Source organism: Silene latifolia, chromosome 8, assembly GCF_048544455.1.
Source record: "Silene latifolia isolate original U9 population chromosome 8, ASM4854445v1, whole genome shotgun sequence".
Taxonomy (NCBI): Eukaryota; Viridiplantae; Streptophyta; class Magnoliopsida; order Caryophyllales; family Caryophyllaceae; genus Silene; species Silene latifolia.
The window spans coordinates 83,686,276-83,711,092 of record NC_133533.1 but is presented as its reverse complement, the minus strand read 5'-3'; the positions used below and the strand labels follow the sequence as shown (position 1 = coordinate 83,711,092).

Genomic DNA, 24,817 nt, shown 5'->3' with positions numbered 1-24,817 from the left:
TGCCAGCGCCCCTCTCACACCACTCGTTAAACCGGGTGGTGGAGTTCATCCTATTGCTGTTGGTACGGTCTGGAGACGGCTTGTCTCTAAGGTTGGTGCTTCTATGGTTGGTCCGTCTTTATCTTCTTATTTTTATGGGCTTCAGTTCGGGGTGGGTGTGTCCGGTGGAGGAGAGGCTATCTTGCATGCCTTGAACCGGCTCGTTGAGGCTCAGAGGGCTCAGGTGGGGCTTTTATGCTGCTGGTTGATTTCCAGAATGCATTCAACCTTGTTGACCGTTCGACCATGCTTCAGGAGGTCCGTCGTCGTTGCCCGACTCTCTCCCGTTGGGTGGAGTTTTGTTATTCCAGCCCGGCCCGCCATTTTTATGGGGAGCACTGCTTGTGGTCTTGTCAAGGTGTTCAACAGGGTGATCCGTTGGGGCCTTTGCTTTTCGCGTTGGTTTTGCATCCCTTGGTTTGTAAGATCCGGGACACTTTTGACCTCACTTTGTAAGCATGGTACTTAGATGATGGCACCATCGTGGGTGATACTTTTGAGGTGGGGAAGGTTTTGGACTTGATTAGGTTGGATGGCCCTCGTTTTGGATTAAACCTTAATGTCTCCAAGACGGAGGTCTTTTGGCCTGATGAGGATCCACGGAGTCGGCTTCCTGGGGTTTTCCCCACTTCTATTTCTCAGCCTTTGCGCGGTGTTACAGTTTTGGGAGGACCTTTCAGTACTTGTCCTGGTTTTAGCAGTGAGATTGTGGAGACGAGAGTAACTAAGACCATTGAGCTAATGGACTTGGTTACGAGGATTGCGGACCCGCAATGTGAGTTGCTTCTTCTTCGAGCTTGTACTGGTATATCTAAGCTCTACTTCTCCCTTCGTACTTGCACCTCTAGTGTTTTTGGGTCTGTCCATCTTCCTTTTGATGCCGCTCTTCGTTCTAGCTTGGAACGTATTGTCACCGCGTCAGGGCCGGGTTTTGGGGATTGGCAGTGGCGCCTTGCTACTTTCCCTTTTCATCTTGGTGGTCTTGGTATCTATGCGGCGGGAGATGTTTTATTTTATGCTTTTATTGCGTCCCGCTTGCAGTCTGCTGGTTTGCAGGCTAAGCTCCTCGGCCCTTTTAGTATTGTAGCTGCTGGCCCTGCTTTAGATTATGTCGCGCAAGTGTTTACTGCGACTACCAGTTCTAGTATATTAGGTCACCCTAGTGAAATTGCTGCCCCCAAACTTATGAAGAAATTGGCAGACATTTATTTCACGACGGTTCTTCTTGCCTCCGAGTCTGTTTTCTCTTTGACACCACGCCGACTTGCTTTATGGCGAGTCTCATCGTGGTTCTCACTCCTCCGATTGGTTACGTGCGGTTCCTATCTCGGGGTTGGGTCAGACTATGAACGGGAGGACTTACGTAGTAGTGTCTTTGGGGTATCGTCGGGTGTTCCGTTATTCACGGTATCTAGGCCTTGTCCCGCTTGCTCTCGGGTTTTTACTGGGGATGTTTTTGGGGACCACGCTGTTTCTTGTACTGGTACTGTGGGCGTTAAACATCGGCATAACCTTGTCCGGGACACTCTTTTTGACATCTGCTATAAATCTGGTATTACTGCGGGGAAGGAAGTTGATATCGGTTTGGTTGATGGGCATGGTGGCGCTTTTCGTCCTGCGGATTTATTGCTTTATTCTTCGGACACGGGGCGTGATGTGTGCGTCGACCTGACAGGTTCTTCACCATTGACTCAGACTAGGTTGGCAAATTTTGTGCCGGGCCGGGTTGTCGCTGATACTGCTCAGCGAAAGTGTGCTAAGTATGGGGATTTGTGCGCGGTAGCGGGTTATGGTTTCCTACCTTTCTCTTTCTCTTCTCTTGGGGAGCTGGGTTCGGATGTTGTTGCCTTGCTCAAGCGGATTCAGAAATTCTCGGTATCTCAGGATGCGGGGGCTCAGGTGGCCGCTTACATTTTTACTAGACTTAGCTTTGTTATTGCTAAGGGTGTGGGAGCCCAGATTGTCTCTCGGCTCCCCACCAATTTCATGTAAACTTTTATTTTTATTTTAATGAAAGCTGCGCGCATCTTATAATAATAATAAATAATAATAATAAAAAAAATAATAATAATAATAATTAATTAACATAATCATCTTATAATTCCCCTGCGTTTGAGATAAATATTGGTAATTCAATATGTGGATTATTAAGAGGCACTTGTTCTGCCTCCCATGAACGAGGGACAGTGTCAATATAGTGGCGATATGTTCTTAATAGATTAATGTCACAATCGGTTACAATCCATAAATATTGCGCTTGTAACACATCGTCCGTATAATAATTTTTCTTTCCAGCATCATGATCCTCGTATCTTGCCTGGAGTTTTCTCGCTTGACGAAAAGATTCCAGCTTCTTCCCCAAACCTTCAAATTCGATCATTGCGTAACCAAGAAAACCATGAACTTTAGTCTTAGCTGGGTGGACCTTTTTAATGTTCGTATAACCACCTTGACGAAGCATATCTCTCATCCAAGTAAAACTTCTCGAAAAAGCACTACCATTGTCATCATATTCGATTGGAAGGTTGTGTATAATAAACGTAATAGGATGGACCTAGCGCGTATTTGATTGTGATTCAGTGGCTGTAGAAGACGACGACGACATGGTGATCGAAGTGTAATATTTTTAATTAAATTATAGGCTATGATTAATTGAACTTTGAATTGGTGAATATGGTTAATTGATCACATTATAAGTGATATTTATAGTAAAATATGTATGCATGTGTGGATATAATAATGGACGGATAGTAATAATGGTCAAACAAAATAATGCATGCAACGGTTCATTATTTATCATACATGCATCGGTTGAATATTAAACATTGAAAAAAGTATGTAACGGTTATTTTTCACCCGTAAATGATAAATGACAACGGGTACAGAGGAACCGTTATATCATAATAGAAAATGATAACGGTTACAAGAAACCCGTAGCTATAACATAACAACGGGTACCAAAAACCGTTGCTAGTGTTAATTTAGTAACGGTTTTCGACACGCCGTTTTCTTAAACTGGTAACGGTTGTCTAACAACTGTTGATAAGAGTGATTATATAACGAGTTTATGGAAACCGTTAAACGTTTTTTATAACGGTTTGTTAAACAACCATTGTCACATTATAATAAGAACGGTTTTCGACGGAAACCGTTATTCTTATTAGCGCGGTCTTGGTTTCCGCTAATATTTTGAAAACGGTAATCTAAGTGTCGTTATTAAATGCATTAAACCGTTGTGATACGGTCCTTATTGATGGTCCAATTGGGCGTAGTGTAATATGAATCTAGTATTAAAAAAAATAACGTATTATAAGCACCAAAACCTAAGAGAAAATTATTTTTGAAATTCGCTTTTGGATTTTTTATTCCCACTCTTAGATTTCCTTTTTTCTAATCAAAGAAATAATCATGTTTAATAAAAACGAAAAAAATGACTAATTTTTCGGTGAAATGCATTTATGACAAAAAAAAAATTACATGTTTTCTATAAATATTGCAATTTTTTGGGAAAAGTTACTTAAGTTTTGAATAAGTTGTTATTAAACCCCCGTTCTTTGATTCAAGGTGAAAACGAATTATAATATATTTTTTTTAATCATATATATCCGCAAATTTGATTTTCAAAAAAATTATTAGTAAGGGGCGTTTTAGAAATTTTAGATCGTTAACTAAGTCATGAACATACTCTCTCCAAGTTCCTATTATCTTCCTCTTTCTTTTGGGTACAAAAAATAAGAAAGGAAAAAAAGAATGAAAAGAACTAATATAATAGTGTAAGTTGTAAAGTTTATAGGAAAGAGAAAATAATAAAAAAAATGAATAAAGTTGTGGAAGTTGTTGATTTTTTATGAGAGAGAAAATAATAAAGAATGAATAAAACTTACTAAAAAAGAAAGAGAAAAGATAATTAAACTAGTGTAAAAAAGGACATAGAGGAGATAAAAGGAAATTAGAGAGAGTTTGTTAAAAATATTCTCGAACATAAATTTTAACCAAGAATTTGAAAAGCAAATTCAAGGCTTTATGAAACATCATCAATATTAAATAACATTATTGATTTGTTGAATAATTTAGGTTTTTTTGTTAGAAACTACCTTTTATTTAGGGTCATTTGTGAACAACTACTTTTCATTTTATTTTTGGCTTTCAACTACCTTTTATTTCTTCGTTTTGCGAAAAACTACCAAAAATCCACTTTCGACGAAAAAAGTCAACTTTCCGGCATTGACTTACCATTTCATGTTGAATCTAACTCTTTACTTCAAAACCTTAATAATCGATGATAAAGATTGTTTAAACCCGACATTAATCACCTCAATTTGTCTATCTCTTACCCGAATCAAAGTCCTAATCACCGAAACAAAATCATCATTGATATTAATCTTAACATGGTAAATAATTCTTCAACAATAATGATCTATTATGGCTTTGTTGGCAAAATTAACTCATAATGTTAACTATTCGAAAATAATCATGGATTCACTCGTAGGATCACTTGTGTGTGACTATCTCATTAGTTTTCGTATACCCACCATCTTACCATGAAGAGAGAAAGAAGGTACTTTAATATGACTTAGATGGACAGTAGGTTGATGAATCATAAGTAGTCTGTAAGGTTGCTGAAATGTAAGGGTGAAGGTGAAAGTGGTAGTTAAGGTGACGACGGAGATAGAGATGGAGATTGAGATGGTTGATGCGTTGATATTGCTTTGAACAAACTTTTGATAAGGTGTTGGGCATGGAGAGGAGCTTTTTCGGATTTTCTTGGGTGAAAAAAAGGAGAAATATGGGTTATATGTGTGAAAAGGGGAGAAAAGAGCAAGTCAACGCCGAAAAGTTGACTTTTGTTCGCCGGAAGTGAATTTTTGGTAGTCTTTCGCACAATGAAGAAATAAAAGGTAGTTGAAAGCCAAAAATAAAATGAAAGGTAGTTGTTCACAAATGGCCCTAAAAAAGGTAGTTTCTGACAAAAAAACCCAATAATTTAATATGCGAAAAAGACTGTTACATTAGAAAAATGAACATATTGGAATATATACGACTTAATTAATAAGGCCCTAAGTACTCCGTATAATTTAAATACAAACATAAATAATTATCTAGAATAGTAGAAGTATTTATAATTTTAAAATTTATCTTCATATTGGTAACAACGTAAAAATAATGTATGAGTAATCTACTATATTATCAATGACTTTGTCAAGCACATCTGATTCATAAATAACCTATCTTTAACTAAGTAGAGAATTAAATTAGACAAAAGGTTACAAATAAAGACATGATCGAGCTCATAATGGAATCACCCAATTTTAGAAGATTTTACTCAAAGCAACAAATTATATCTATATTGTCCGATAATAATACATTCTAGTCAAACTTGAATCTAAAATTTTACTCGAGTTTCATGAGATTCAAAATGAAATTACCGGTTTGTACTTTTAATAATTTAATATATCCTATTGCAAATGTATGAAATGTTTATATTTCTTTGTTGATTGAATGTACTTTAGCTAATCATGGGTGTCCCTTTTTTAGGAGATTTCGTACTATTAAGTTTATAAATGGAAAATTTTAGGTTGATTAGTTGATAGGATTACATATTTACATTAGAGTCTTAGTATAGACTACAAAATCTAAAAAAATTAAACATTCGTCAAATTACATTTTTATCCTTATATTTTTAGTACAAACCTAAAATCATGTTTGTTTCTAATTTAATTTTCCTAAATTAGGCTCGCACCGAGTCTCGGTACCACAGGGAAAAGTTTTATAACTATCCATTTTATAGTACGCAAGATTCTTTAAGACTTTTTTTATTTGAAACAAGAAGGAAAAAAATCTCATAATAAATAGTCAAATAATTCTAAAAGAAAAATTGAACGTATGTGAAAAAATAAGAAAGACTTAGAGACAATTTTTCTATAAAATAAAGCTTTTAAAGATTAAAAGGAGCGTTTTAAAAAAGTTAAGATCAAATTTAGAGATATCTTACTGTAAAAATAAAAACGCAAATAAAATTCACAAAATAATAGGGAACGGAAATTATAAATAAACTCCGAAGGTCGTAAAATCCGTTTACGGCATAACGTAAGAAAAGCCAAAAAAAAAATTTCTTACACAAAATAGACATTCACTATGAATGGTTAAACTAAAATTTTCAAGATAAAGTATATTTTATAGTAGGTAAGATTCCTTAATAGTACTTTTATTTGAAACAAGATGGAAAAGAAAAGATCGTAATAAATAATAAAAGAATTCTAAAAGAATATGAACGTATTTGTAAACTATTAATTCATTTAAAAAAAACATGAAAAACAAAGAATGGAAAATTTCATACCGAAATCGAGAAAAACAAAGCAAATGCATACCTTACGTATATGCTTGAGTAGCACAAAGTCCAAGATAAAAAAATGCTCAACGATACAAAAATTGAAATCAACAATACAGTCACAAGTTTTCAATTTTTTTTCCACATATGACAAGCAAGAACTCAGTACTTCAAATGAAGAATGCATAAACCTTATACTTATAAGGATTACAAAAGTAGTAAACATCATCTTTCGTGCACAAAATACGCAAACGACAAACCTTGTCAAAAACATTTAGGCGCCTACACGAGGCAACAACAGGAAATACACAGAAACACTTGCGAAGACGGGAGCATAACAACGCGTCAGTCATGCATGTAAATATTGAAAAAAAAATTAAAAAAAACTCTAATTCTATCAACACAGCCTAATACAACAAACATAAAAAACACAATAATAAAAAATATATAAAAATTGAAATACAAAAATAAAATAATAATCTATAATTTATAATTTAAAGCATATATTAGTGTAAACTTGTGTGAAAACATAGACAACACAAGTGTTTAATCATTTACTTTACTAAGACTAAGACTATTTTTAAAGTCATTATTAAATATCTCTAAACCACAACATAAACAGGTAGAAGGCATTCTCATAGATATGATGTACACTGTTGTATTTCAGTGTTTAAACATTAACTTTACTATGACGATTATAAAAGAGTTACACTGTTTAGAGATGCAAATAAATGGATTGGTTACCGCTTATATTTTGCCCCATAAAAGACTCCAAATCAAGCATTAAAATCTTTGTCTTCTTCAATTTTCATGCACTTTTCTAACGCGTTGAACTTGTCTTTTGGTTTAAAATTTTATTAGTAGTAGTAGTAGTAGTAGTAGTAAAACTTAATAGTTAGTCGGAAATGGTTTTAATTTTCTGTAAACCATAGTCCGGTATTGACAACCCCTCAGATTTATACACAATTCGAGAGTTCAAGTCTTTATTTTTATTTTCTTATTTCAGTTTATGTCATAACTTCGTAGTCACTTTTCATATAACACATCTCTTTCAAGCTATAGTTACACTCTAATGGTCATTTTTACAGCACACCTATCAAAACAACTTAGAAGTAGAGATCGATGAAGTGTAAAAAAAATACCTCTTATTTGCAATTTTGAACTCCCATGTCCATAATTGGCTGACTAAAAAGTGGAAGGCCTGAGCAGTGGTACTCCAAATCCTCCGGTTTTCCCATACATAATAACCTACAAAATTGCATAAAACCACGCGTGAAACCCGCGCAAACGAAATCGAACTATGTAGATACGAATCTGAAGCAGTCAGTGACCATTGCAGAACAAAAATAGTATGATGCGGGAGCATTAGAATATAGTGAAAATGAAGTGCTCATTACTCGAAATGTAACTCAAATTACAGAAGGTTTCAAAATGGGTTCGAGTTATGTGACGATGTTTAAATGAGAGACCAATGAAGGTGGCGGAGCTAGGAACACACTTCCCTAGGCCGTGTAGGAGCACGTAATTCCAGCCGTGTTAGGAGACACGATTTTCTTAATCGTGTTGGATTAGCTATTAGGTTATTTTACTAATTTCGAATAAAATTAGGAAACTCTATGTTTCCTAATCCTAATTTTATTTAGCTTCTACAAATCTGATTTTTGTTAGTTAATTATTTAAATAAGTTTCCTAGTTAGTTTAGGAAAGAGTTAGATAGCTTGGAAGACAAGTTGAGGAATTAGAGTTCGAGTCACATTTCAGAAGTCGAGTAGAACTATAAATAAGGACCGATTGTGGCCTTATTTTTCAGATTATTTTCAGAAGTACAATAAAGTTTACAGTTCGTAAAACTTGTGTCAATCTTGCGAGATTAGATTAGGACTCTTTCTTACGAGGCTGAGTTATAGAAAATCGAGCTATAACCTTGCGAGGTTAGAACAAGGTTCGCTAATCTATCATCTTCTTTGTTACAATTCACACGATATTAATCCTATTACAACAGCAACCTCACGTTGCATCATAAATCACAAACACAAATTCCGCTGTAAGTTTACTAATTTCAAACTCGTTCATTCTAAACGACCTAATCCCCCTAAAACTAAAAGAATAAGAAAACTAAAACTTTTTCCCGCCTAAATGCTCAGACCTATAAGTGGGCCTTTTTTTATGTATTATTATGCTGAGCTTAGTGTACGCTGTCAAATAATCTATAACATATACAAGTCCACTAAAATCTATAACATTAGTACACGCCAACTATGCTACTAAAAATATAAAAATTTTACATATTTTTGTAATAAAGGTTAATGGTTTACATATCCTAGGGGATAATTGTTAATTAAGATATGCACCAAAATTGTGGATATACAACAAAATTATTACGATTTATATATCCTTCTAATAAAGGTTAATTAACATACGCACCAAAATTAGGGATATACATATCATTATAATATACTAATATCATAGAAAGATCTAATTTCAAATCATTTATGTACTAACACACCAAAATTAGGGATATACATATCATTATAATATACTGATATCATAAAAAGATCTTATTTCAAATCATTTATGTACTATTATTTATCTATTAAATACCCTAATCGTAATCTTTTGGGTCAAATAAAAGGCCAAATAAAATATATTGAGATTGTATGATAAATATTCATAAAAGGTCAAATATATTGATAAATATTCATAAATAAGTATATGCTACAATCTCAATAATTTAATCCAAAAGTCCTTTAAATAGTACACTTTTTTTTTTTTAATATATCACTAACATTATAACGTACATTAGAACTTATTATAAGTACAACTCATTTATATAAATATTTTAAATCTCCACTATACAAGTCAAGCTCACAAATATCACGCTTTAGCTCTCTAATGTCGTGCTTTAGCACGGGATCTCAACCGGAGCAAGGTTTTCGATTTATTCTCTAATAAATCAGTCTCGGGAAGTCATGGCCATTGGAGGAGATGCCGAATATAGCGACAGAGCAGCAAAACCACGGAAGGACGACATAGATGCGATAAGAGCAAAAATTGATCAGATCTCGTATATTGTGAAGAACATAACCACCGTTTTGAATGAGAAAAAGAAGAAGCAGAACGAGGCTAATTCGGACAGCCAAGCTGAATCTGAGGAAGAAGAACGGCCGAAGGAGAAAAAGAAAAACAAGAACAATGATGACAGACGCATTAAACTCGACGTACTCGAGTTTAATGGAGATCTAGATGATGAAAAGTTTCTAGATTGGATTCATCAAGCCGAGAGGATTTTTGAATACAAAGACTACGATGAGCATAAGCCATTTAAGGTTGCTACATTAAATTAACCAAGTATGCGTCTTTATGGTACGAAAATCTGAAAAAGCAACGCAAGAATGACAGAAAACCTAAGATTGACACTTAGAAAAAATTAAAGAAGCATCTTATGAAGAGGTTTCTTCCTAGAGACTACGAGCAAGATAATTACTTAAAGCTAACATCTTTAACGCGGGAAGGCTCGAGTGTTGCTGATTATGTGAAAGAATTCGAGAACTTGAGCATTGTTTGCGATTTGGAAGAGAAGGAAGAATTGAGAACCGCGCGTTTTATTCGTGACCTTAATTCGAGCCTAGCACAACAGGTGAAAATCCGGAATTGTGATGGATTTAAAGATGTTTGCAGGCTGGCTCTTAAATTTGAGAAGCAAGATAAGGGCAAGAAATCCTATGCTGATGATTATTCAAGGAATTCGAGCACTTACTCAAAACCAACAACTACCCCGACTAGTAGCAAGGATATACGAAAGGAGAATCCAAAGGATAAGGGCAAGGGTACAACGGTTGAAACAAAGGATGTGAGATTGCGATGATGTTTCAAGTGCCAAGGATATGGGCACATTGCCAATGAATGTCCGCAAAAGCGAGCTCTTAACGATTCAAGAATTGGTTGACATAGTTCTGAACTTTGTGCTTCCAGAACCTGAATCCAAATCTGATTTGCCAGAGGAAGACAGTGGCATGAAGTGATACATGTTGTTGAACCCTACAGCGACGAGGAGAAGGAGGTGTTGGTGCTTCGAAGTCTCCACACCGAGGTTGCTCACATTGAAGAGGAGCAAAGGGAACGATTATTTCATTCTCGTTGTAAGGTAAACAATCAGGTTTGCACTCTTATTGTCAATAGCGGTTCTTATACCAATGTCATATCTAGAGACTTAGTTGATAATATAAAGTTGCCAATTAAAAACCACCCTAAACCATACAAATTACATTGGCTTGACGGGAGTAATGGGATATTAGTTAAGAAACATGCCCTAATATCGTTACAATTGGGACCGTATGAAGATAAGGTGCTATGTGATGTAATCCCGATGAATGCTTGTCATATTTTACTGGGTAGGCCGTGGAAATATGATCGAAAGGTAGAACATGACGAGAGGAGCAATGTTTATATCGCGACTAAAGGAAAAGCTAAATATCATCTTAAACCATTGACACCAAGTAAACATTAGAAGCCTGTTGCAAAACAGAGTTTGTTTTTAGAAACAAGTGAAGTATAAGAGGTCCTCTGTAAAGGAAAACGAGCTTATGTGTTGGTTGTCCGAGACTTGGAGTCCGTTGGTGAGAGTAACCGCTAAGGGGTGCAGGGTTTACTTGATGAGTTCATGGATGTGTTTCTCGAGGAGTTACCATATGGGTTACCTCCCTTGCGGAGAATTGAACATCCCATTGACTTAATTCCCGAAGCTGCATTGCCTATAAAACCAGCTTATCGGTGTAATCCCAAGGAAGCTAAAGAATTACAGAAGCAAGTACAGGAACTAATTGATTGAGGGTATGTACAAGAGAGCTTGAGTCCGTGTTCAGTAACAGCGTTATTAGTGCCGAAAAAGGAGGGAACTTGACGAATGTGTATTGACAGTAGAGCGGTGAACAACATTACAATCAAATACCGCTTTCCTATGTCAAGACTTGACGATATGTTAGACGAACTTTCTGGTTCGTGTGTTTTCTCTAAAATTTATTTACGGAGTGGTTATCATCAGATGAGGATTCGAGAGGGAGATGAGTGGAAGACCGCTTTTAAAACGAAACAGGGGTTATATGAATGGCTCATGATGCCATTTGGTCTATGTAACGCTCCTAGCTCGTTTATGAGACTTATGAATGAAGTGTTAAGGCCTTTCCTTAACAATTTCGTGGTTGTATATCTCGATGATATTCTGATTTATAGCAAGAATGAAGAAGAGCACAAACAACATTTAAGATCAGTGTTCGAAGTTATGCGAAAACATAAGCTATTTGGAAAGCTTGAGAAGTGCGCGTTTATGGTGCCGAGTGTAGTGTTTCTTAGTTACATTGTGGGCAAAGATGGCGTGAGTATGGACCCATCTAAGGTTGAAGCAATCCAGGGCTGGTCGATTCCTAAATCGACCACAGAGGTGCGGAGTTTCCATGGGTTAGCATAATTCTATAGGCGATTCATTCAAGGATTTAGTTCAATCATGGCCCCAATTAGAGAGCTGACCAAGAAAGGGGTTTTCGTGTGGACTACTAGCGTCCAAAAGGCGTTTGAAGAAGTAAAGGGTAATTTATGTTCCGGACCTGTTTTAGCACTTCCTAATTTCGACAAGTTGTTTGAGGTTGAATGTGATGCAAGTGGTGTTGGAATTGGTGCAAGAGAAGCGGCCTATTTCATATTTCAGCGAGAAGCTAGGTGGTGCAAGGCTGAACTACTCAACTTACAATAAAGAATTTTATGCCATTGTGAGAGTGTAGATACCTCATTTCTCCACCTCCCGCAAGCCACACGGTGATGATTGGGCCGCATGTTTGGTACACGGAATGATTTATGACAGTTCGTAAGTTTATCGTCAAGTGATAGCTCAAATACTTGTGTCTACCCCTTGGTCATCATCTACGCGCCGTTACGGTCATTTTGACAGTAATTAGAGTACATTTGGAGTCCGGGTCAAAAACCGTCTTCATTTTCTAATAACCGTTTAAAATGCCGAGTCAGAATATTCTGGAATGTTCCGGATATTTCCATTCCATATTTCAATCTTTTAATCTTTTGGTAAAGTATTTTCCGGAATTATATTTTAAATAATAAGGAAATTAAGATCAACCGCAATTCCATAATAGAAACGCGAAAAATATTTCTTCCGTAGGAGGAACCCTTTGGGAAAAGGACGCAGCAGGTGATGCGCCTCTTCCAAGAGACGCAGTGGTTGCTGCGCCTCTTCCCCAGCTCTTTTCTGCGTATTTTAAGATCTTTTCGAGATTTACTTCCAAAGTTTCACCGAAACCCTAATTCCTTCGTGTGATTAGTATAAATAGGGACCTTCGTTCCTCATATTTCTCACGCGAGTGTCCGCCCTTCTCTTCTCCCTTTGCATTCTAAGACCACGCTCTTGCTTTTTGGCGTCTACGTGCTTGAACTTTCGACCACGTAAGCTCGGATCCTTCTGAGTACCAGCCTCGTTTTGCATGACCGACCAATTTGACCAACTCCACATCAATCAACTTAATCAACTTTGTTTAATTTCCTCTTAGAGGGCACTTTCGTCGTACATTCGAGTCGAGCATCACTAAATGTTAACTTAGTTAATCTCGGTTTGTCAAACATGTAAGTCTGAGGGTGTAAATCCCATCTTTTATTATTGTACTTTATTTTTGTAATCATTATTGTAAGGTTTATGTCGAAAATATATTCAAAACCGATTTACAAAACCGTTATTCAAACCCTTTTTACGGATTAACGGGAGACAAATGTCGAGAAGGAACGCAGCAACTGATGCGCCTCTTCGAAGGGACACAGCACCTGCTGCGCCTTTTCCTGAGGCTGCCGCAGTTCCTGCTTTCCTTCTTCTTCCTTCGTCTTTTGTTTAGTTCGTCTGTTTATTTTTGTTTCGTCTTTGTTTGTTCTTATTTCAGTAGCATGTCAATCTTTAACATATAATTCATTATTAACTTATCGTCATTTAATTCCCGACTTAAATCCCTTATAACTAATATTTGCGGGTTTTCGTCATTAAAATCAAATCCGGGTTTTAGAGATTCGATTCATCAATATCAAGTCTCTAGAATTCATCTTTGGTATATTTTCATCTGTTATTGTCATCATCATCATTAGTTTCACATTAATAACCTAATTAATTTGTTTTAGTTTGTTTAAATTGTAATTAATCCTTGTAATTAATTTATTCTAATTAGTTTTATCTTATCTTTTATCGTTTTTATGACCAATTCACATGTAAATAATTGATTAAATCACTTCTATCCGAGTCAAATATTATTAATCGATCCTTAAATTACCAATGAATATTAACGATATGCAATTCCGGCTTCACAGCCAGAATTCTCCACAAGAACAGACGCAGTGAGCACTGCGCCTCTTAAAGACGCGGCTCTGCTGCCTAAAACAATAAATGCAAATGGTTGACCTGGTTTATTAAATAAATTAACTATCAAAAATTTGATCTTTGTCGTTTCGTACCAAAAATAAATACCTAGATTACTACTAACAGAAGTCAGCGGTAAGTAGGGTCGATCTCCACAGGGAGGCGGTATACTATCTACTTGTCTATTCTATCTGTCTAATGTCACTAATGGGGGTTTTGATTATTGATATTAAACTAAAGAGGCTAAGCAAGAGGGAAAGGAAAGCGAGAATTTAACAGAGGAGAAGGGAATATGCTAGGAGTCGGTCTACCGTGGCAGCTGTACTATCGGGTGTACTGAGGCGATTAGACTATTGATAAGAAGAGCTATGGTCGTCACCTTTCGGTCCTTAAACCGCCCTAGGGTCTCCTAACTTAGCTTTCGCCCTAATTAGGTATTACCTTTTGTAATTAAGCAAACCTTCCCTTCCAATCTTTCGATCCGGTCGGGTTAACTACTTTTATAAATTGGTCTCCTGCATGCATACATTCAATCTAATAACAATTTTATTGCCTAATACAATTCTTATCGCAAGGCTAATCTATTCAAGTCAATTATAACATGTTGCTACCACGGCTTCCCTCATCCTAACATACTAAGGGGATTTAGCTAGACATGGAAATACGGAAAACTTGAATAAAAGAAATAAGAACAATAAACATTAAATTAAAGAGAGAAGGAAAGAAAGAATTACTAATTTAAAAGATCCGGAAATGAAGAACAAAAGTAACAGTAGCCAAAGTAACCTAATAGAAGTGTCAGATAAAGAGGAGAGGAAAAGAGAGTTTACAATGACATACTGACTTCCTATTTATAAGAAAATAGGATTTGCTAAACCTAATTGACGGAATTAAAGCAAAAAGCCCAGCCCGTAGCAAAATCCACTCGATCGAGTGGAATAAAACCACTCGATCGAGCAACTCAGGCTCAAAACTAGTCGATCGACCAGAATAGTTACTCGATCGACTAAAACAATAAATGCAAATGGTCGATCGACTAAATAAACTACTCGACCGCCTGATTATTCATCCTAAAACCACTCGATCGACTAATTAATTACTCGATCGAGTGGATCTTGACTTTCAATGACTCATGATTCTCGTTAGTTTGACTTTGACTTGTCCTTTTAGCTCTCGAAAAGGCTTCACGCATCCCAAGACAGCTATAATTCCCGCTCCAAATCCACTCTTCCTCCAAATGCATGCAAAACGGACGGTAAATGGCTTGATTTCACTACTTTATGGTCCATTCCTGCAATTAAGACAAAATACACCAAAGTAGCATATTCGGGGCATTTCGTAGCATAAAACCACGATAAAAGCATAGAAATACGTGCATAAAATAGGCTAATAAGACTATATAAAATGCACGTATCAAATCTCCCCAAACCAAACCTTTACTCGTCCTCGAGTAAACTAAAATGCAACTAAAGGAACGGGAAAGATAACTCAGAGCTAGCTACAAATGCCCACTTAAGCCGATTTAGTGCAAGCAAACTAACACTTATAGCTAAACAGAGTCAAATGCAAACGAGTTATAGGATGTTTATAATAAAGCTGAACCGTCGACCTTGCAAGACCTTTAATAATGGACTCTCACGGGTCACTCTTCTCTCATGGAGCAAAGGATGAACATATATATGTAAGAGAGAAAGAAAAATAGTCGCTCACCTAGACTACGACCCACATAAACATGCATGCAACTAATATGATAGACAATTCTAACTACCGTACATACATTCCAACCAAACAAGGTCCTGTCACAGCCGAGGGCTTACAAAAATATGGTAAAGTGAGACAATGGGTAAGAAAAGGCAAAACATTTTATGGAAATGTGGAGGTATAGGCGGCCAAGCTAGTACCTAAACAAAACCATATGGCAACATCCATTTCCAACTCAATTATTAATAAATACATGCCCTTCATTTGGCACAAAACTCACCAAACCGAACTAGAAACACTCCTCAAATGATATAAATAAAACATAGGAGCAGAAACCGTCTACAACCAAACAACATCTTTTTTTTCGATATCTTTTTTTTCATTCTTTTTTTTTCGGTTTCTTCTTGTTTTTTTTTCAACTTTCTTTTTTTCTTCTTTCTTTCTTTTTCACGTTTTTTTCAACTCTTTTTTTTTTTCTATTTTGCTCCTTTTCTTCATAAATACCAACTCTAAAACAATAGATATAAGCCAGACTTGATACAATAGATAATATACCGCAAAAACAATCTAAACTAGCTTGACAAGGCAGGCTAAATTTGGAATGTAGTTAAGGGTCAACAGGCAAATTTGGCTAATGTGGAGTTAAATGGGTAGAAATGAAAGAAAGGGAAATTGTAAGCACCTCCCTGCATGTGACACCAACCACTAACCCGAATGTATGTAGGCAAAAAGCAATTGAATTTCATATATGTGCAAATTGATGAACATGCTATGCAAGGAGTAACTACTCACATTCCTACATGAAACTAGTCACAAATGACACCAGTTTATAAGGCTCTAAATCTTAGAAATTATAAGTAGGTTGTCAAAATCTCAGGTCAAGTCTATATGTTCAGCTAAATTTTAACATAAACCCGTAGATATGCAATAAGACAAAGCTAAAAGATAAAAGTTTATTGCAAGGCTTAAGCAAAAAGACAAAAAAATAGCGCAATTTCATCACTGAAATCTACCGTTCCGACTCAACCTATATGCAAAAATAAACGTGATTTTTTGAATTTTAACAATTTTTTTAATTTTTATGGAATTTTTGAGTTTTTAACAAAAATAAACAACAATGCAAACATAAATTAAACGTGATAACTGAAATGCAATGAAAACAGAATGCAGACATAGATATGGATGCAAAACCTCCCCAAACCAAACCGTACAATGCCCCCATTGTACCAAAACATGGAAAGGAAATGCAAACTGAAGGAGAAAGAGAGTAAATACGGAAAAACTCACAAATGCGTGAACAAAGGGACCTCCCCAAACCGACCATGAACATGGGAGGTTTCTAAAAGGTCCGGAAAACCGTCTCAGGAAGCTAATCCAAGTCAAATACACTCGATAGCAGATGAACAGTAGCTGATCGAGTAGAGTGGGCATCCAAAACTTGCTCGATCGAGGAGAAAAACAGTCGATCGGGCAGTTCTCTATCTGCAGGTGGTCGATCGAGTAAATATTTCACTCGATCGAGTGAATTCATCAGCAAAAGTGCTCGATCGAGTAGGGAAACTACTTGATTGAGTGATTCCCAGCGTGTTCCCTGCAAAACGTAATTAAAAACGGCCCGCAAACTAACTAAACAAGCATACTAAGATAGTATATGGTATAAAAACCATTTATTACAACTGAAAGTTAATAAAATGCAAAATAAAATAAAATTATCCGGGTTGCCTCCCGGGTAGCGCTAGCTTCAGTCAGGTCCCAGCTCGACCTCCTTTTTCTTCGAGCCTTTATAATCAGCTACAATAAAAACAGCTCAAAGCGCGCAGCATTAGATCGTACATCTGCGCATGTGCTACACAAAAGCATAAGTAGCACCAAAGTGGAATGAAGAAATAGGAAATAAAATTAAACAACCGTTTAAGTCGAACAAATTTCCTATGCGAACTCCTAAATTTATCCACAAAATAAAGGAGCGCGGGAGCAATCGTCAATATAGTAAGGATTCGTTTTGGATTAACAAAATTAAGACGACAGGGATGGTGAATAATCGCTAATTTTTTCGTCCACATGGGAGGGGGTATAGCATTAAAGGAAGAAGCATGAATCAAACGGGGCAATATGCTATTAAAACAAACAATAATAAGATTATCGTCTACTACCTCAGGTTGGTCGCTCTCAACAACGGAATCACTGACAAGGGAATGCATTACCTCATCCGTGCTAGGAGCAAGTACCGACTCAGCTGTCCTTTCATCGCCCTCAGTGGAATTCGTCCCGTAAATCTCGACCTCGAGTGCATCTAACTCGGCTTTGAATAAGGGAGATTCACCGTAACCATTGTCGTCATCAAAATCGTCATCTAAATCAAACCCATATGACGGATCAAAGCTCCCAATGGCCAATTCAGTCGATCGAGCAGAATAATCACTCGATCGACCAATTTCCTCCTGAATTCCACTCGATCGAGTGGAATTATCACTCGATCGAGCACTTCCTCCTGTACAGGGCTGAAATCTTCGCGTAAGGCTTTGAAATATGATAGAAACTCGTCATCCGAGTCGTAGAGGTCATCCTCAACATTAGGCAACACGGTTTCTTCGTGGGAAAAACCGCTCTCGGTAAGGTATACCTCTTCTTCTTGCATCTCAGCTACTAACTGAGCAATGTCAGACTCCAGCTCAATGAATCGAGCATCCCTACGTCTATCACTCTCTTGCCTCATGGATAAATTTGACACTAATGTCTTCATTAAAGACCTCAGTTCCGCAACCTCTTCTTCTTGTATATCAGCTACTAACTGAGCAATGTCAGTTTTGAGCTTAGCAAGTCGCAAAGAAGTGCGTCTATCATGATCTTGCTTCTCTTGCAATTGAGATGCAAGTGTCTCCAATAGAGATTTATGCTCCGCAATTTCTTCTTCTTCTTGTATATCTGGAGGATCTTGTTGCGGTGGCCATTGATAGGGTGGATGTGGCGCCACAACTACAGCTGCTTGACTAGCTCGACTACGCTGCTTGAACGCGTAAACTTCGTCATTCTCTGCCAGACAAAAAACTGCATCATGCCCAGCAGCACCACATCTCCCGCAGTAAATCACCGGTTGTCCCATATAATAGGACATTGGTGATGGGTCAAAGGTACTCAAGCCTTCCCTTTGACGATCTTTCACCTAGAACTGTCTAGGTAGAATCTGTAAGGCCTATCAAAACAGCACTCAAGGAAAAAGATTAAAACGGCCTCAAGGGAAAAATCCCACGAGGCTAGAAAAGAATAAAATGAAACAATTAAATAAATAGATGCCTCCCCGGCAACGAGAGCAAAATTTGATATCTGTCGTTTCGTACCAAAAATAAATACCTAGATTACTACTAACGAAGTCGGTAAGTAGGGTCGATCTCCACAGGGAGGCGGTATACTATCTACTTGTCTATTCTATCTGTCTAATGTCACTAATGGGGGTTTTGATTATTGATATTAAACTAAAGAGGCTAAGCAAGAGGGAAAGGAAAGCGAGAATTTAACAGAGGAGAAAGGAATATGCTAGGAGTCGGTCTACCGTGGCAGCTGTACTATCGGGTGTACTGAGGCGATTAGACTATTGATAAGAAGAGCTATGGTCGTCACCTTTCGGTCCTTAAACCGCCCTAGGGTCTCCTAACTTAGCTTTCGCCCTAATTAGGTATTACCTTTTGTAATTAAGCAAGCCTTCCCTTCCAATCTTTCGATCCAGGTCGGGGTTAACTACTTTTATAAATTGGTCTCCTGCATGCATACATTCAACCTAATAACAATTATATTGCCTAATACAATTCTTATCGCAAGGCTAATCTATTCAAGTCAATTATAACATGTTGCTACCACGGCTTCCCTCATCCTAACATACTAAGGGGATTTAGCTAGACATGGAAATACGGAAAACTTGAATAAAAGTAATAAGAACAATAAACATTAAATTAAAGAGAGAAGGAAAGAAAGAATTACTAATTTAAAAGATCCGGAAATGAAGAACAAAAGTAACAGTAGCCAAAGTAACCTAATAGAAGTGTCAGATAAAGAGGAGAGGAAAAGAGAGTTTACAATGACATACTGACTTCCTATTTATAAGAAAATAGGATTTGCTAAACCTAATTGACGGAATTAAAGCAAAAAGCCCAGCCCGTAGCAAAATCCACTCGATCGAGTGGAATAAAACCACTCGATCGAGCAACTCAGGCTCAAAACTGGTCGATCGACCAGAATAGTTACTCGATCGACTAAAACAATAAATGCAAATGGTTGATCGACTAAATAAACTACTCGACCGCCCGCCAAAATTTGATACTGTCGTTTCGTACCAAAAATAAATACCTAGATTACTACTAACAGAAGTCAGCGGTAAGTAGGGTCGATCTCCACAGGGAGGCGGTATACTATCTACTTGTCTATTCTATCTGTCTAATGTCACTAATGGGGGTTTTGATTATTGATATTAAACTAAAGAGGCTAAGCAAGAGGGAAAGGAAAGCGAGAATTTAACAGAGGAGAAGGGAATATGCTAGGAGTCGGTCTACCGTGGCAGCTGTACTATCGGGTGTACTGAGGCGATTAGACTATTGATAAGAAGAGCTATGGTCGTCACCTTTCGGTCCTTAAACCGCCCTAGGGTCTCCTAACTTAGCTTTCGCCCTAATTAGGTATTACCTTTTGTAATTAAGCAACCCTTCCCTTCCAATCTTTCGATCCAGGTCGGGGTTAACTACTTTTATAAATTGGTCTCCTGCATGCATACATTCAATCTAATAACAATTATATTGCCTAATACAATTCTTATCGCAAGGCTAATCTATTCAAGTCAATTATAACATGTTGCTACCACGGCTTCCCTCATCCTAACATACTAAGGGGATTTAGCTAGACATGGAAATACGGAAAACTTGAATAAAAGAAATAAGAAAAATAAACATTAAATTAAAGAGAGAAGGAAAGAAAGAATTACTAATTTAAAAGATCCGGAAATGAAGAACAAAAGTAACAGTAGCCAAAGTAACCTAATAGAAGTGTCAGATAAAGAGGAGAGGAAAAGAGAGTTTACAATGACATACTGACTTCCTATTTATAAGAAAATAGGATTTGCTAAACCTAATTGACGGAATTAAAGCAAAAAGCCCAGCCCGTAGCAAAATCCACTCGATCGAGTGGAATAAAACCACTCGATCAAGCAACTCAGGCTCAAAACTGGTCGATCGACCAGAATAGTTACTCGATCGACTAAAACAATAAATGCAAATGGTCGATCGACTAAATAAACTACTCGACCGCCTGATTATTCATCCTAAAACCACTCGATCGACTAATTAATTACTCGATCGAGTGGATCTTGACTTCAATGACTCATGATTTCGTTAGTTTGACTTTGACTTGTCCTTTTAGCTCTCGAAAAGGCTTCACACATCCCAAGACAGTTATAATTCCCGCTCCAAATCCACTCTTCCTCCAAATGCATGCAAAACGGACGGTAAATGGCTTGATTTCACTACTTTATGGTCCATTCCTGCAATTAAGACAAAATAAACCAAAGTAGCATATTCGGGGCATTTCGTAGCATAAAACCACGATAAAAGCATAGAAATACGTGCATAAAATAGGCTAATAAGACTATATAAAATGCACGTATCAATTATCACCTAATAATCTGTTCGTTAATTTATTTTATTTTTTTTTCTCGAACCATCCGTTTTAAGTGTATTTTCGACGTAAATCAATAAACCCGTTATAATTATTGTAATTTTCTTCATTGTATTTTTATTGTATTTCTTTATTATTGTTTGTATGCTCTCACATGCAATTAAACTAAATTCCTACCTCGACATTAATGCATGTTAAATTACATGTTCACCGACTTAGTTAATTCTCACAAGTTAGGATTAATCTAATGGATGTTGCGTTGCATACATATAACCTTCAACATATCGAGTATAGACGATTTTCCCTAATCATTAGTAGAGGCCGCTATCGAGGCGGGCGGGAATAGGTGTTCGATCAAAAGAGCTTCCTAATACGTTCCCTCACCCCTTACTCCAGATCTCTGTGAACATCCGTGTTCATTGGCATCCATGAGAGTCATTCTAGATATAGAATGCTAAGGGTAATGAGTTCTTGGTGTTCATGTCACTACTTTGTGTCTTGACATGGCACGAGGTATTCGAACGTTTCCAATTTTCCACAATAAATTTGTGGCGACTCCACAAATGCAAAGCTTGCTCGTTTTCACCGAGCGACCCCCGTGGGCCTGCGTCCACAGAGAGAATTAGACCATTGGAGTCACTATTTGTGACCTTGGTCGTTTGTGTTACATTCTGATCACGAGGCTCTTAAGCATATACATGGGAAGCAAAAGTTGAATCCAAGGCACGCTAAATGGGTCGAGTTTCTGCAATATTTTACTTTCTCATCAAAGTATAAGACGGGAAGTTCGAATGTTGTAGCTGATGCACTTTCTAGGAGGCATTGTTTGTTGGTTGAGCTCGATGCAAGATTGTTGGGTTTCGAGCGTATTAAGGAGTTGTACAAGGCTGATCCATCTTTTGCTAAGCCTACTGGAGCTTATACATTGCAAGATGGATTTCTATTCAAGGGAAATCGACTTTGCATTCCACAAAGTTCGATTCAGGAGTTGCTTATACGCGAGGCTTATGGAGGGGCGATAGGTGGTCACTTTTTTTCTAATAAGACTTACGACATTGTAAGTAAACACTTTTATTAGCCAAAGATGATCAAATATGTGCAAGACATAGTAGTAAAGTGCGTTGTTTGTCAGAAGGCGAAGAGTTCGTTCAATAAGGGGTTATACACGCCCTTACCTGTCCCAAAGCAGCCATGGAGCGAGGTTAGTATGGATTTTATACTCGGGTTGCCAAGAACTCAGTGTGGTAAAGACTCAATAATGGTTGTTGTTGATCGGTTTTCGAAGATTGCCATTTCATTACTTGTCATAAAACCGATGATGCTACTAATGTTGCTAATCTCTATTACAAAGAAGTGGTTCGTTTACATGGAATCCCACTTACCATTGTATCAGATCCAGATGTAAAGTTTCTTAGTTATTTCTGGAAAACGTTATGGCGTTTGATGGGAACTAAGTTACTGTTTAGAACTTCTCACCATTCACAAACAGATGGTTAGACGGTAGTAACTAATCGCACTCTTGGAAGTTTATTGAGAAGATTATTTAGCAAGAGCACAAAGGATTGGGATGTTAAACTCGCACATGCCGAGTTTGCTTACAATCGAACTCCATTTGTTACTACTGGGAGAGCTCCATTCGAAATATTGTACAGGGTCAATCCATTTATGCCTATTGACTTGGTCCCGATTCCGAAGAAAGATCTCATGAGTTTCGAAGCCAAAGATAGACAAGCTGTTTTTCTTCGTACTTGTATACAGGTGAGAGCTCAAATAGAGAAGGCAAATGCAAAATACAAGGATAAAGCGAAAAAGCATAAAAAACAGCCCGTGTTCAAGGTAGGAGATCTTGCGTGACCGCACTTAAGAAAAGAACGATTTCCATCTAAGCGCAAAAATAAACTAATGTCAAGAGTTGATGGTCCGTTCAAAGTCCTAGAATGCTATGGTTCAAATGCTTACAAGCTGGATTTACCAAGTGAGTATGGAGGAGTGAGTGCAACTTTCAATGTGGGAGATCTATCGCCGTATCTCGAAGAAGAAAATTTGAGGTCAAATTCTCAAAAAGGAGGAGGGAATGATGCGGGAGCATTGGAATATAGCGAAAATGAAGTGCTCATTAGGCAAAATGTAACTCAAATTATAGAAGGTTTCAAAATGGGTTCGAGTTATGTGACGATGTTGAAATGGGAGAGCAATGAAGGTGGCAGAGGGTGGAACACACTTCCTTAGACCGTGTAGGAGCACGTAATTACAGCCGTGTTAGGACACGCGATTTCCTAAATCGTGTTGGATTAGCTATTAGTTTATTTTATTATTTTCGAATAAAATTAGGAAACTCTATATTTCCTAATCGTAGTTTTATTTAGCTTCTACAAATCTGATTTTTGTTAGTTAATTATTCAAATAATTTTCTTAGTTAGTTTAGGAAAGAGTTAGATTTCTTGGAAGACAAGTTGAGAAATTAGAGTTCGAGTCATATTTCAGACGTCTAGTAGAACTATAAGGACCGATTGTGGCCTTATTTTTTAGATTATTTTCAGAAGTAGAATAAAGTTTACAGTTCGTAAAACTTGTGTCAATCTTGCGAGATTAGATTAGGACTCTTCCTTACGAGGCTGAGTTATAGAAAATCGAGTTATAACCTTGCGAGGTTAGAATAAGATTCGCTAATCCTGTTCTTTGTTACAATTCACACAATATTAATCTATTACAATAGCAACCTCACGTTGCATCATAAATCAAAAACACAAATTCCGCTGCAACTTTACTAATTTCAAACTCGTTCATTCTAGACGACCTAATTCTACATCATTGTATGTGAATGGTTAGAAATAAGGCGACAAATAAGTAATTGGCTTATGCACTTCATCAAACTGTGGGAAATAATTTGTATACTTCCCTTTAACATGAAGGATTATAACGATTTAACAAAGATGATCTAAGGTCATAAAATAAAATACATAAACAAAAGTAAAAGGATTTAGAATTAACCTCAGGTCCTAGCAAAATTGGCCTAAGAACAATATCAAAATTGATATTCGCCTATTAGTTGCACCCAAGACGATCTGAGATATGCCCTTTGATTATGCTAGAAATCAATCTAAAATTTTCTGTAAAATTTAATTGTCTTTGTGTTCTTGTGATGAGAAAGAGGAGGCAAGGTCAGGAAAAAGCATTAGGGTAGAAATAATTCTCTCCCTTTCTTTTTATACAGACCGAATTACCAAGTTAATTAGGAAAGATATAACTCTCCTAATTTTCGGCCAATGTTGACCGAAATAAGGAATAAAATTTTCTTATTTTGGTCTTTCCAAAAATATATAATATGTGTTGAATTGTCATCTAGTGAGGATCGAACCCATGACCTCTTGGTATGTGTACCCTCACTATTACCACTATGACACATTCAGCTTGTTGATATTAAATACAACTGATTATATTTAATTACGAATTAACAGATTAATTCGTCCAAGCTAACATTATATATATTTAATTAAATATAACTTATTATATTTAATTTACAAATTGACAGTTAATTCGTCTCAACTTAATATTATTTAATTTTTATTAAATAATTATCTCATCAACCCATCGACTAACTTTTTAGTCATTTTGGGCATCAATGTGATTATATTTCTATAACCACATTTCTCAAACACATCCTATAGGTGTGACCTTTAGGGACCAGTTGA

At 36.8% G+C, this 24,817-nt stretch overlaps 1 protein-coding gene across 1 annotated transcript; it reads left to right on the top strand.

Moving 5' to 3' along the window:
• The first annotated feature begins 11,867 nt into the window (after window positions 1-11,867).
• LOC141595437 (uncharacterized) lies at window positions 11,868-22,979 on the top strand. The gene is made up of 3 exons (XM_074415403.1): window positions 11,868-12,079; window positions 21,942-22,182; window positions 22,884-22,979. Exons 1-3 carry the CDS (start codon window positions 11,868-11,870, stop codon window positions 22,977-22,979), a joined length of 549 nt encoding a protein of 182 aa, XP_074271504.1.
• The last annotated feature ends 1,838 nt before the right edge of the window (window positions 22,980-24,817 follow it).

Excerpts from the sequence above, each read along its gene's own strand:
- LOC141595437 (XM_074415403.1), top strand. The coding sequence starts at position 11,868 with ATGGCCCCAATTAGAGAGCTGACCAAGAAAGGGGTTTTCGTGTGGACT. Across the intron at positions 12,080-21,941 it reads ATATTTCAGCGAGAAGCTAG|GAGGCATTGTTTGTTGGTTG; the intron begins GTGGTGCAAGGC and ends TGCACTTTCTAG. Across the intron at positions 22,183-22,883 it reads CTAATAAGACTTACGACATT|GTGAGAGCTCAAATAGAGAA; the intron begins GTAAGTAAACAC and ends ACTTGTATACAG.